Consider the following 14,797-nt stretch of genomic DNA (forward strand, 5'->3'; position numbering starts at 1 on the left):
TCGACAAAGGCCCTCCCGAAGATTCCCAACAGAGGGCCATAAGAGTAATTTTTTCGTTGGGCCTATTTAAATAAATCATACAATTATTCAACGGTGGTGGTTTTGGTTGGGCCGTGGTTGGGCCTATACACATTTGTTTGATGGTTGGTTAATTGTTACATTTGGCCGTACGATTTGCTGGAGGGCCCTCGACAAAGGCCCTCCCGAAGATTCCCAACAGAGGGCCATAAGAGGCCCGTTGTTGGGCGTCCCTGCCACAGCCAATGTTGGTAAATGCGATATTTGTCATCATTGGGCTATCGGATGATATCGTTGATTAGCCAACGTTACCAAAATACACAAAGGCCCATTGTTGGGCTTCAGTGCCACTGTTAATGTTGGTAAATGCGATATATGTCATCATTGGGCCAAAGAATATTATCGTTGTTTAGCCACCGGTACCAAAATACACACAGGCCCATTGTTGGGCATCAGTACCACAGCCAATGTTGGTAAATGCGATATTTGTGCTCACTGGGCCAACGAATGTTATCGTTGTTTAGCCACCGGTACCAAAATACACAAAGGCCCATTGTTGGGCGTCAGTCCCACAGCCAATGTTGGTAAATGCGATAAATGTCCTCACTGGGCCAACAAATGTTATCGTTGATTAACGAACGGCAAAATACACAAAGGCCCATTGTTGGGCATCAATGCTACAGCCAATGTTGGTAAATGCGATTTTCGTCGACATTGGGCCATCGGATGATATCGTTGATTAGCCAACGTTACCAAAATAAACAAAGGCTCATTGTTGGGCAACAGTGCCACAGCCAATGTTGGTAAATGCGATATTTGTCATCATTGGACCATCGGATGATATCGTTGATTAGCCAACATTACCAAAATACACAAAGGCCCATTGTTGGGCAACAATACTACAGCCAATGTTGGTAAATGCGATATTTGTTGTCATTGGGCCATCGGATGATATCGTTGATTAGCCAACGTTACCAAAATAAACACAGGCCCATTGTTGGGCATCAGTGCCACAGCCAATGTTGGTAAATGCGATATTTGTCATCATTGGGCCATCGGATGATATCGAAGATTAGCCAACGTAACCAAAATACACAAAGGCCCATTGTTGGGCATCAATGCTACAGCCAATGTTAGTAAATGCGATATTTGTCGTCATTGGGCCATCGGATGATATCGTTGATTAGCCAACGTTACCAAAATAAACAAAGGCCCGTTGTTGGGCATCAGTGCCACAGCCAATGTTGGTAAATGCGATATTTGTCATCATTGGGCCATCGGATGATATCGTTGATTAGCCAACGTTACCAACATACACAATGGCCCATTGTTGGGCATCCGTGCGACAGCCAATGTTGGTAAATGCGATATATGTCATCATTGGGCCAACGAATATTATCGTTGTTTAGCCAACGGTACCAAAATACACAAAGGCCCATTGTTGGGCATCTGTGCCACAGCGAATGTTGGTAAATGCGATGGTGGGCCAATACAAATTTTAATGTTGGCTACGGAACGAACCTCATCCCAACGTTTTCCCTACCGTTGGCACCGTGGGCCCCAACGAAAATGCTACTAGGGGGGCCTAGGGTGACGTAAAGTTAAATGTATAACATTTTCAGTACGTTCCTAAGTGTTATGACTTGCCTGTAATTATCAGACATGGTGTTATAAAATGACACACAATTCAACAACTTGTATGTATATAGGTATGTTTGCAAAGGCTTTAGTCAAAACAACAGCACTCCACAACTCCGACCTTACAAATGACATTGCCCACAAATAGGTATTTAGTCCAATACCTTATTTTAATTACAGAAGTGCCATTTACTTAATTAATCGGGGAATTATGCTCCCAGGAATAGTATATGCAGGGAGGGAAGGTAACATCACAATAGTACATTGTGCAATATGGAGCGTAAGTTAAATAGTGCAAACGAGAGTAATTTAAATCGCGACGGCTTGCCGGAGCGATTTATAGACTCGAGTTTGCAATATTATTACGCCCCGAGTTACACACAATGTTTTTCATCACACTTGCGATACGAAAATTAAGTATAAAGACAAAAAACTGTTAACTATGGCACTAGAAACTTCATAACTCCCTAGGGAGAACGCTTTTTCTATAACTCCCGCTAAACCTGCGTGCAATTCCACATTTACTGAGCGAGTGTGATGAAAATTAATATTAGTAATAGGTATAGTGTTATACAATTTATTATTTGAGCAACATGAAAAAAAAATAGTTTTTTTGCTGAGAGTGCTCATCTAGCTCCGAGCCGTAGTGAAAGACTTAAAAGGCAGAGATTTTCATATAACTTAATTTGGGTTTGTATGAGAAATACAACTTTTCATCCCAGCGGCGGCGGGATCTGGTTAGAGTTAGGATTGTAAATCGTTACAGGAGGTCTTTGGAGTTTTATTAGAAATACTGGAAGGCACTTTTAGTTTGTTAACACGTTATTTATTTAATAATAATAATAATTTACAATCACAAGATATCAGTTATCATGACGACAGATGGAAGTAGAGTCGCACCAAACAAAGTCTGCAGCGGATTTGATAGCCCACGCAGTGTAAGTGTTATGTATACGTCATAATTTCATAGAAGTTTGACGTTTAAAATGACACTTGCACTGCGTGGGCTATCAAAATCGCTGCAGACTTTTTACGGTCTGGCTATAGAGTCATTTGACATTCTCAAGTTTTTTTTAAAACAGCATTCAACTTGAGCTTCTATATTTAAAATAAACCTGTCAAGCCAGTGTCGATTGCATATACGCCCTCTTCATACCAACAAGGATAATACAAGCTAAAAAAGCCGGCCGGCGGAGGCCGGCGGAGTCGGTCTCGCGCACGAAGGGTTCCGTACCATTACGCAAAAACGGCAAACAAAATCACGTTTTTAGTACCCAGTTGTTGTAATAGCGGCAACACAAACACATCATCTGTGAAAATTTCTACTGCCTAGCTATCACGGTTCATGAGATACGACGGACAGCGGAGTGTTAGGTCCCGTTTTTACCCTTTTGGTACGGAACCCTAAAATAGTTATTTGTTTTACTTTGCCCAAAGTTGTTGTTTAACCGCTCGTGCTAATATTGATACCCGAGCAAGCGAAAGATTCCAAAATTGAACCACGAGCGTAGCGAGTGGTTCGATAAATGGAATCTTGAGCGTTGCGAGGGTTTCAAAGCACGAGGGTTAAACAAAATTTGCCCTCGAGTGAAACACAAAATTTTTCACCACACCAACCCGAAGCAAATATTAAGAGATAAGATAAGAGCTCTTTAATTGCATACCATCATGGTACAGATGTTATATACATGGACCCTGGAAAGGTGTAGCAAAAATTGGTGGTTCACAATTTCACAGTTTTGGTTATTATTAGGTACTACTGACTTATACTTAGGTTCGATATTATAATACTTATACATTTTCTAAATTGCTCTTTTCTCCAAAGTAATACTTATACATTCTCTAAATTGCACTTTTAAGTTGTAACAGCCTCTTCTAACGAATACTTGAATATTAAATGTAAAATATCAAACAGAATCAAACCAAATCAAATCCAAATGAATGTTTATTAAATATGTATCATCCAAAATCATCATTTAAAAGTCAATTCTACCAGCAAATTAAGAAAATAACTCAAAATTTGCATTTGATTACTTTGCCTCACATGTGAATAAAATGCAACTTTGCTATCAGTTTTTGAAGTGCAAAGTAAGCCTTTCCGAGCTGGTGTGGTGAAAAGTAACTTTCATAGCGCGCAGCACATAAACTTATTAACACATAAGTACATATAATATTAATATAGGTATAGGTACCTATAAGTATCTTATTTAAACATGCCACAATAATTATATAACTCTGGCTGTGGTAACCATAGTCTGACTAAATACAGTTTTATTCATCAATATTTGCAACCATAGTTAAATAGTTACCTATTATGGCTCCTCTACACGATGGGCCAGCGCCGGCCACTCCAAGGCCATTTTCTCTAATTACTCATAGTTTACAAGCCGCTTTATGTACTGTACTTACCAATAATAATATTCTTATTCTATGGAAATATGGTAGTAGCAAACTTTAAAATACTTACCAGTTATCCTTCTAATCAGGCAGGGGCGGCGGCTGACGTCCGAGAACGTTTCAAGGCGAATAAATATAGTTGTCTCGGCGCACACTATAGTTCGTTTTTTTAGCATTATAAAGAACTTGAAAGAAGGTAAGCGATCTTGATATATCTTTTAATTGAAAAACGCTTTTTAAAAATCAGTAACTATTACTTATGAAAGATGAAGAATATAAATGATCGTATTAGATTCATAATTGTTACATATTTGCCGTCACTTATTTTTAAATAGTGGTTTTCAAATAAAAGACACATCAAGATTGTTTACCTTATTTCTAATGCTAAAAAAAACGAACTATACGAATTTGTAGCCTTCGGCGTCGAGACTTTAGGTCCGTGGGGTAGGGGGGCTCGGGGGCTCCACAAGGAGCTCAGCAAACGCCTAAGGCAGGCCACAGGTGACCCTCGTGCAGGCAGCTTTCTCGCGCAAAGATTGGCCATAGCAAGCCAGCGCGGGAACGCTGTCTGCGTGATGGGCACCTTACCAAGGGCGCAAATTTTTTATAGCATTTTTAATTTTTTAGCTTTAGTTTTTAGTTGTAATTAATTTTAGTTTTATATTCATTTTATAACACTTTTATACAATAAGGTGTATTCGGGTATTACCGAATGTCGGATAATTCCGAAATTCAGATGAAAATCACCCTTAATTCCATCATAATAAAAGTCTCTTTCGGAATTATCCGACAGTTTTCGACATTCGGAATTACCCGAGTAAACCTTAAAGAGTTTCTTTCAGTAATCTTTCTTATTAAATGTACGTAACATTTAAGTAAAACTATTATCTGTAATAAATTAAGTCGTATCTATTACTTTCACATTTTAGCATCAGCATGAAAGCATGATAAATTAATTTTATTTTTGTATCAATAGGGAATATTACGCAAAACTCTGCGTAGAGGGCGTCACTTGCTCAATCACATGGTCTACCGTGAAACACGACAAATCGAAAGTTCGGTTTTTGCCTCTCTGTCACTCTTGCTTATTCGATCAATAGAGAGGCAGATAACGAAATTACGATTTTCGCGTTTCGCGGTAGGCCACCTGTCATGAATCTAGAATATACCTGGATCTGGCATGAGTGGTGGGGGTAACTGACAGAACGGGATAGTCTTATGTATCTTTCAGTAGGAGTAGCAGCAAAAGAACTATTATTGTTTGTCCTTGTCACAGTCTCACATTTTATTTGTTCCCCACCTTTTTATTAGTATGGATAATGGTGGGCAACAAATGAATTCGACCAATCACAGCGTCGCATTTGCGTATGTTTTGTCCCTCACCGTGGCATGCGTATACCACTTCTATACGATCCTACCTTCTATGCCACCTGTAAACAAACCGCCTTGATGCATCAATGTCATAGTGAAATTTATCAAAAACATGAATCTAGGATATAACTGGATCTGGCATGAGTGGTGGGGGTAACTGACAGAACGGGATAGTCTTATGTATCTTTCAGTAGGAGTAGCAGCGAAAGAGCTATTATTGTTTGTCCTTTTCACAGTCTCACATTTTATTTGTGGGGAACAAATAAAATGTGAGACTTTTTTTTTAGTATGGATAATGGTGGGCAACAAATGAATTCGACCAATCACAGTGTCGCATTTGCGGATGTTTTGTCCATAGATATATAATATTTAGAGATCCCGTCTCAGCGAGCTGTCACTGTTGCCACTTTTGTTTAGTGTACGATTAACAATGAGGCCCACCTTGCTGTAGCCATGTCGATAAAGTCATATCGATAAACTATCGACATTTCTTGCAATTTTAATTTTACTTCAAAGGTTTAACGATACCTAAAATGAACAAAAACGCTTTTAATCTTTATTGTGGTTATCAGATCACAATTTTATCGTCACGCGCCAGCAGCGAACCAAGGGAAAGTTCAAATATTTAATTAAAATACATAAACACCTACTAAAATATGTGTTCCGCAATAATTGAATTATTTTATTACATTATAATATATTCATTATCCATTAGCATTTCAATTATGTTCATGTTTAACGAAGATATTGAAGCTTCAATTAATCGCTATTTCGTTCCGCTGTGTAGCGTTTATCGATATATAACATGATTAAAATCGACTTTTCACATCCCTAAAAGAGCACACATATACGCTTTTACGCACACATACACAGCCTGGGCGCATCAAAAAAGGCAACACTTGATTTGAAGTCCATCTTGTCAACAGTATGGTTGTCCTTTTTTGACAAACGGCATTTTTAAAAGAGCGAGGAGAGAGAAATGATACTAGTTGCTGCGCCGTGAAAGAGAACAAAAAACGTTGGGCCCTTGGTTTTGTCCCTCACGGAGGCACGCGTATACCACTTCTATACGATCCTACCTTCTATGATTAAAAAACTGTTTAAGGCCTAGTGTGTATAAGTTACTCAATAGTTTACTAAACAAATTAGTGCTGCACTCTGGCGGCAGAACATTGCAGTAATACACCCTATTTTAAATATTCGCGGGCCATGTTGGGGCCATGCGAGGTTGAAATCAAGATGGAGGCAAATGACACAAATTGTCAAAATAATTTTTTTTGACGTTTCATTCAATATCTTGATATTTTCCAGCTGGCAATAATTTGAATTCATTCACTTCATTCATTCGTTTGGTTCATTCAGTATTGTCAAGGCCACGACTATCGACGAATCCATTGTGTCTCTCACTCGACCAATATGAAAACTGAATGTACCAAAAAGAGACAAAGAAAACAAACAACAAAACAACTTGTCCTAAAAAAAATATTTATTTTATTTTCATCCTTTGCTTTGCGTAGACGCATGTTGGGAACTGTCATTCGCTTCGAATGCGTGTAGTTCGAGGAATTTAATATATTTGCTTGTTTTTGTGTGTGTGTTAACTAGTGTTCTAAACTAGTTTTATGTTCATATGTTACAAGTGTTAACTTAGGTTTGTTGCCTTTGCCATTGGTTCAACTAAGTGGAACTCTCACCATGTCTCTGAAGATGTGCGGAGTGTTGGTTGGAGCCCTTCTGCTGGCCCTGCCTATAGTTTTCGCGTGCAACGAGGCTATTTGCGCCAGCGTCGTGTCCAAATGCATGTTGACCCAGTCATGCAAGTGTGACCTGAAGGACTGCTCATGTTGTAAAGAGTGCTTTAGCTGCTTAAGTACTTTGTACAGCGAGTGCTGCAGCTGTGTTGGTAAGCATTCTGTTCTTCTAGTAACAGATGAATAACAGATGTAGGGTCATGTTATTAAGGGCATATTTGATTCACCCAAGGGTACAAAAACTTTATAAAATACCTAATAGCCCTTCTACTTTCGTGCTCATGTTGACATACATACATTGCGGGCACCAAACATGTTACGGAATTATGTCATTGGAGCCACACATGTGTTCAATTGATTTGAATTATAATATGTAGTTATTACAAATTAATTTTTCACATCCCCTATTCGAAAAAGGGCTTTTTCTTCCCCGCTAGGAGGGATCAAAGTGGCACTTTTCTTCCCTGCTAGGAGGGATCAAAGTTGTACTTTTCTGTTCTAGGACACGATTTTTTCTTTCTTGCATACTATTTTTTTTGGTCAAATAATACATATTTTGGAACATAACAATTTCCTCATAGTTGATGTGAAAAGCAGGATGTGTCACATGGTATCAAAATTATTTCGTCTTGGGCGTTAACACTTGAATCCCTCATTATGCTCAGGATTCTACTTTAGAATCCATCGCTTCGTTCAGGATTCAATGTCCGCCCTTGACGGAAAAATATAATTTTGATCCCTTGTAACACAAACTACTATTGTATTTATTAAATTTTAACAGCCATGTTCTTGAAGTTCAGTAGTGTATAATTTTTTATTTTCTTGTTTTTGTCAAAGGACTCTTCACTTTTTTTATAGCCTATGTGAGGATTATTCTGTTGGATAAACACCTCTTCTCTTGATTTCTGTCAATTTGCTCCAAATAAAAACAATCTTCTAGTGTGAAAACAAAATAATAATTATTGCTATATCAATTTTATTGTTACAGATATGTGCCCTAAACCAAATGACACAGCAACTGCACTGTCAAAAATATCCTATGTGGAAGAGCTGGCAGCCGACAGTGTCCCTGTCCTGTTCAGTAGTCTGACCAGTGATCCAGACCCAGAGGAGCGGTGGCTGTCAATCACATACCCGGTGGATCTTGACATATCTGCATACAGGCCTGCTAAAGACAATCAACTGGTGTATCATTTGCGTAAGTTCGCTAATTTTATACGGTGTATAAGTATCAAAACTTTTAATTGATGTACTTGGCGGGAATACTGGAAATATAGTTATTCTTTTTTTTATTTGAGTCTGAAGTACTGAAAAAATGAAAATTGTATTCCGTCTGTAAGTATTTTTTTTTATTCTTTTTTTTAAGGGGTTTCATCCCCGTAATGAGATCTAATAGTAATATGATGTAGTAGTGAAGTATTACCTACACCACTACATCACATTTAAGTATAGTTTGCACATCAACCTGGCCTCGTCTAATAGTGGCGATGCCAGGACGATGTTGCAACTACCTATGTTGGTAGATTTAATAAATGTCATGTCTGTAAGTATGCAGAGATAAAAATCTTGCAATTCCCTTAACTTAGGTCTGATATTATTAGCCCATTAAGTATCATCCTCCTGCAACGAAAGTTGCCAAACCTGTCCAGTATCTAACATTAGTCTATACCAGCGGTCGGCAACAAGCGGCCCGCGGGCCCCATGCGGCCCGCGAACCTCTCACTTGTGGCCCGCGAGCCCCCCTGGCTATTTTGTATGTAATATTGACAAACGACAATGTCTGATAAAGTCACACATATTAACAAAGTGCGGCCCGCGTCAACTTCGTTAACTACTATGTGGCCCTTAGCTGCTAAAAGGTTGCCGACCGCTGGTCTATACTCTATAGTGTCTATACGCCTTTAACCATATTTCTACTGCATTACTTGTATTGCAAGTATCCTTCATTTAACAATATTATGATACGTAATATTAAAAATTTGAAATAGTCCTAAGGTCCTACTTATAATTTCAATTCACTTTAAGAAATCGGGGATTTTTTGATTGTACGAAACATGTGCGACATATTATCTCGAACTCGAACCAGCACAATGGATGTAGGCCAGATGTAGATGAGCGCTGGTGGCCTAACGGTAAGAGCGTGCGACTTTCAATCTGGAGGTCGCGGGTTCAAACCCCGGCTCGTACCAATGAGTTTTTCGGAACTTATGTACCTACGAAATATCATTTGATATAAATTTACCAGTCGCTTTTTGGTGAAGGAAAACATCGTGAGGAAATCGGACTAATCCCAATAAGGCCTAGTTTACCCTCTGGGTTTGAAGGTCAGATGGCAGTCGCTTTCGTGAAAACTAGTGCCTACGCCAATTCTTGGGATGAGATGTCAAGCGGACCCCAGGCTCCCATGAGCCGTGGCAAAATGCCGGGACAACACGAGGAAGATGATGACTTATTATAGGTATAGACCTACCTAAAATTGTAATTTTGATTGAAGATAGTTGATGAGAAAGTTATAACCCTGTAACATCGATTCCAAAAGTAACAAATGTTTCATCTTCATGCTGGAAACAATCCAAATCAAAGTTTCCGCGAACGTAATACAATACGCTGCTATTCATAATAAGCACTATCAAATTCCTAGAACTAACAGTTTCTGCCTCACTGATAAGATAAGTGCAAACTTCCTCAGCTACTTAACTGTTACATTCACATTACATTAACCATAGAATAGAACAATACGGTTAATCTTCAAAGGGTTCTCAATGCCACACAAGTCGGCAATAAAAAGGGTCCCCCGCCGCGTGATCCCCTAATGAGTCATTGTTTTGGAATGCCTATTGCCTACCTGCTCGAAGAGTTCTCAAGCATATAATCGCCTTTTATTTGGCGTGATGTATTGGTAATATCGCGCAAGTCATTTCCGCTATATGCATTTGAAAACTCACTCAATTTATTCCTTGTTTTCATACATTAAGTTACATAATTGAATGAGTTCCTAAACGCAGATACGTCGGATAAGCTTAGCGCGCCAGTATAAACATCGCAGTGGTGAAATAAATTAAACAGCACCTGCATCTTATTATGCTAATTAAATCATATCTAACGTTGCCATTTGTCATAACTGTCATGAGCTCATGAGATTGAGATTTTGTTACAAGCTAAACAAGTAGGAATATTAATTTCGCGTTAGAATGTAATTTATAGTAGTGAAAATATATTTATTAGATACTACCCCACCTAGCTATTTTAGGGTTTATGTTATTGATCGTTGTTTTAATTACTTTTTAATAATTAGTTACTTCTTGATGTTGCTTTCTGAGCTTCGTTCTTGCGTGTAAAGTACAAAAACACTTGATCAATTAGGATTTTATAATGTACAATCAAATGTCGTCAACGTTTCAGATATCTGTAGAAATAACCTGTTTATTTTGTAAAGGTAGTAAGAGGTGTGTAAACCTCTCACACAAGCTGCCTAGATGGATTTCGCTAGCTAGCTAGCAACCTACCTTACTACTTACTACGTAGTCAAACGTAGAAAAGGAAGGTACTTACTTATACCTACATAGGTATATTTACATGAAATGCAAGAATCGAAAACTAACATCATAAATGTTAATTTACAGAGAGCATAGAGCAGGAAGCGGAGCCGACCAGCCGCGACGTGGTGACATTCAACTGCACCATCGCGTACATGGCGCAGTGCATGTCCAGCGACAAGTGCCGGACACTGTGCCGGTCCATGGGCGCCAGCAGCTTGCGGTAAGATCATAGTTTATATTACCGCAGCCTTGCTTTATACATCCGGCAATATTCGACTCTTTCGCGTGAACGATGGATTGATAAAGTTAGACCAAGAAAAGTCTGCAGCGATTTTGATAGCCCACGCAGTGCAAGTTTTATTTATACGTCATAATTTCATAGAAGTTTGACGTTTAAAATAACATTTGCACTGCGTGGGCTATCAAAATGGCTGCACTTTTCTTGGTCTAACTCTAGTTTTGCTTAAAAGAAATCATACTCGAAATATTCTACAGTCGCGAATTAATATTTCGTAAACCCCCTAGGCCGCGGTCTTAGGGTGGTATTCCACCTATCCAATTTATTTGTCCAATGTGTATTGCGTCTCACATTTTGTTTTAATGAGAGAGTGAGACGCACTGACATTGGACAGGTGGACCCTTAGGGCTCATTTAGACGATGCGAGAACTCGTATGCGAGTTTCATTACATTGCGGGTTTTGATCGGTCGGTTGAATTGGACGTAACCAACAGTCCGCAATGTAACTAAAATCGTATGCGACTTCGCGCGCCGTCTAAATCAGCCCTTACATATATGCAAAGTATCGCACAATTTACGATCATTCGAATGACCCGGACTTCTTCACTACCTACATAGAGAAATTTGTTTCTTCCTAAAGGATAATATATATTTGAAGAACTGAATCTAATTTCAAATCCATTAATATGTGCCGATATTGTTTTCAGGTGGTTCCACGATGGCTGCTGCGAGTGTGTGGGCGATAAATGCCTGTCATACGGCCTCAACGAGAGCAGGTAAGGTTCAAAATCCCATAACAAAGTCCAGCGTATGCCCGTTGTATAAACAATCGTGTGAAAATAGCCCGCCGCTGAAAGATAAACAACACTCCGCGAATACTTGATGGAATATACTTACATATAGGACTACAATAAAAACACGCAAAGTGCGTGAAAGCAAAATAATACATATAGCTATGCCACTTATATTTATTAATGAGGCCACAGAATAAATAATAGTACTAGGTACAGAAGACTCACTCTCTAACAAAACGCGTCTGTTACGCTCAGCACAGATATGGCCGCTAGGTGGCGACAGCGCCACGCGCGGCTTATGGCTTTCCCCAAAATTGGTGTGGAACGGATGTACATTTAGCTACCTGTAGCCTGTAGCAAAGCGACGAAATCGCGGAGTGACCCACACCTGATGAGGCCGGTTTTTGGTCATATCTCCAAAAGGGTGCCACCAATTATCATTATAACAGACAACAGTTATCGTTAACAGTATTTATTTTATGTACTTATCGAATTACTATTTTTCGGTAATTCTCACATGTTGTAGGGCCTATAATGTAGGCATTGTAGCTATTGGGCCTAGAACAATACAACAGCTATTTGCAGGTCTCATAACCGAATTACTTGTTATATTTTGAACCATAGGGATAAAATGGTAAAATAACTTTTTATATGACATTTATTTTCATTTAGAACAGAAGCCGTCATACAGGGAACTAGCCGCAGTGCACAAAGAATTCAATAGCTTTGTTAAATAAATGACGGTCTAAACCTAAACTAAAAGTTCACCTGATTTGAGCTCTATATGCCCGCTATTCATTCGTCTCTTTAGTTTTAACATTTATGATTTATATTAAGGATTAAAGAACATAAAATGTATACGACTAGTACCGACCACCTGTGAGGGCGCGGCGCGAACATTATCATAATGACCGCGGAAACATATCAGATAACACACAGGTGGCAATTCGTACAGTATTCTTGTATCAATCGATGTACGTCATAAATTTGACTTTATTAATATCACATGGAACTTATTTTTGTTAATAGAGGTGATGAGTGGTTTTGATCAGGTACAGCGAGCTGCAAAATTGCATGGACGCAATATTTTATGGTCATGCACTTTTCCAGCTGGATGTACATTTTATTTTTACTTTCGTATCTTTGTTTTATTATCGAATAACAAGCAAAGACCTTTAAGTAGTGGGGAAGGGCCTAAAATAACATAATTAGGGTACCTATACGGTTGTATTAAAATCTTTGAAAAGATTTACCCCTTATTCATAAAACTTTACGGGCTTGATTTAGTTAAATTATGTTTTATGCCTTTCTTAAAAACACATAAGTCAAAATGACAGATAAAGACAAACAATTTATAGCTAGTCGATTCAGGCCAGTAATTTGCCAGCATCGCGTTTATGAATAACGACATAAATCGTTATGCCGAAAGGAGCTGCCTAGTCGTGGGATAGGTACATGATCAAAACTTAAAAGAGGATATTGTAAAAAGCAAGGTTGATCTTGCAGACCAAGAAAAGTAATTACTAGTTATGCTGCGATGCTACCCTGTTTTAATTAACTACTAGCGACCCGCCCCGTCCTCAAGAATCACTCTATTGATAGGTGAAAACCGCATGAAAATCCGTTCAGTAGTTTTTGAGTTTGTCGCGAACAAACACACAAACAGACAGACGCGGCGGGAGACTTTGTTTTATAAGGCTTTGTATTAACAAAAAGCATATTGATTTCAGATGCCCAGGCTGCCCCGCCGGCAAGGAGGAGGATGACGAGCTAGCCTTCGACGAGCTGGACTACGGAGAAGAAGTCATGTCTGTCGCCGACGCCAAGCACAACTCCTAGCCTGTAGGACGTAAGATCTGACCACGCCTCTTTAAGTGTAAGTCCTGACGCTCGAGTTGGGCGTGCAGCGGGGCGGGGCGTGCGGCGTGCATGTGAAACAAATGCAAACGTATAGGGCCGGGCTTAATGCACAGCCACGACATCTCGCGGCGGCGGCAGCGACAAGCAGCGGCCATAGGTTGGAACGAGACACAGCGATCGGATCTTCCGTTCCCACCTATGGTTGTCGCCGCCGCCAGTCGCGCAATGTCGTGGCCGAGCCGTTCGTGCACGCTGCTCAAGTCGCTTGTGAGCCCGACGCCACGCTGCACGCTCCGCCGAACGCTCCGCTTCGAGCTTCCACTCAGGACTTAGACAGGCTTATTTTAGTTAGTCAGTAGAATTTTGTCAGTAGACGCTTACATGTTGTTTCTATGTGAAACTACTGTATCGTCAAGGTTTATTCTCCATTACTTAGGGCCAGTTGCACCAACAGACTGATCAACATCACGCAGCAGAGATCTATGAAATATCCCATACAATAAAATTTAGCGAACGCTTTAACGATGACAGACGGTTTGGTGCAACCGACCCTTATTCTTCACGTCAATCTGATTATAGGACGTGCCGTCTTTCTGTTATATCAGACTTATCAGAGGTAAAAGAAATATAATTCCTTTTTCGCCTGTTGTAATGTATATGTGGTTCACATATTTTCTAGTTTTGCCGTAACTGAATCGAGGATAAAATGGGTTCACGACGAGTAGCGATTCTCAACTCTCAGTCAATAGTAAAATTGATACGTATAGTATCTTACTAACTATTTTTTTGCACTTAGATTTGCCATCTTATTTGGTCAGGTTAATGTGTTGGTGTTGGACCATTTTATTAAAATACCTAAAGTACTTATCATCTTGGACATCTTTGGCGGTCAAAGTGTGAAATTGTAAAGTGCTCCCTTACTTGATTTGTGGAAAACATATTTAAAATATACTCAAAATATTACGATATAATCGAAAATCGATTTATCATATGAATCTCGTTAAATACACGTACATTTCGATTTGATATCAAACATATTTAAGAAGAAGATGTACCTAACTGTGTGTTAACAATACATGCCTTATTTGTATGTAGATATATAAGATCTGTTTCTAATCCTTGTTAATTCAGATACGGTAGTTAGGGAACAGTATTTATAGTATAATTTTATTACTAATTATCTAGAATTTT

The 14,797-nt window shown here is 39.1% G+C and overlaps 1 protein-coding gene across 1 annotated transcript; it reads left to right on the forward strand.

Annotated features, from left to right (window-relative positions):
* Positions 1-6,902: 6,902 nt before the first annotated feature.
* On the forward strand, positions 6,903-13,937 carry LOC134798203 (protein twisted gastrulation). Its single transcript, XM_063770568.1, has 6 exons — positions 6,903-7,327; positions 8,164-8,373; positions 10,799-10,934; positions 11,660-11,728; positions 13,477-13,669; positions 13,868-13,937. The coding sequence occupies exons 1-5, from the start codon at positions 7,120-7,122 to the stop codon at positions 13,583-13,585; spliced, it is 732 nt and encodes a 243-aa protein (XP_063626638.1). The 5' UTR covers positions 6,903-7,119; the 3' UTR covers positions 13,586-13,669; positions 13,868-13,937.
* Positions 13,938-14,797: the final 860 nt, after the last annotated feature.

Source organism: Cydia splendana, chromosome 16 (genome assembly GCF_910591565.1).
Source record: "Cydia splendana chromosome 16, ilCydSple1.2, whole genome shotgun sequence".
NCBI classification, from domain to species: Eukaryota; Metazoa; Arthropoda; class Insecta; order Lepidoptera; family Tortricidae; genus Cydia; species Cydia splendana.

Bases quoted from the DNA above. Each gene is read 5' to 3' on its own strand.
- LOC134798203 (XM_063770568.1), top strand. From the start codon at position 7,120: ATGTCTCTGAAGATGTGCGGAGTGTTGGTTGGAGCCCTTCTGCTGGCC. The intron at 7,328-8,163 runs GTAAGCATTCTG...TTATTGTTACAG, and splicing joins CGAGTGCTGCAGCTGTGTTG to ATATGTGCCCTAAACCAAAT. The intron at 8,374-10,798 runs GTAAGTTCGCTA...GTTAATTTACAG, and splicing joins TCAACTGGTGTATCATTTGC to AGAGCATAGAGCAGGAAGCG.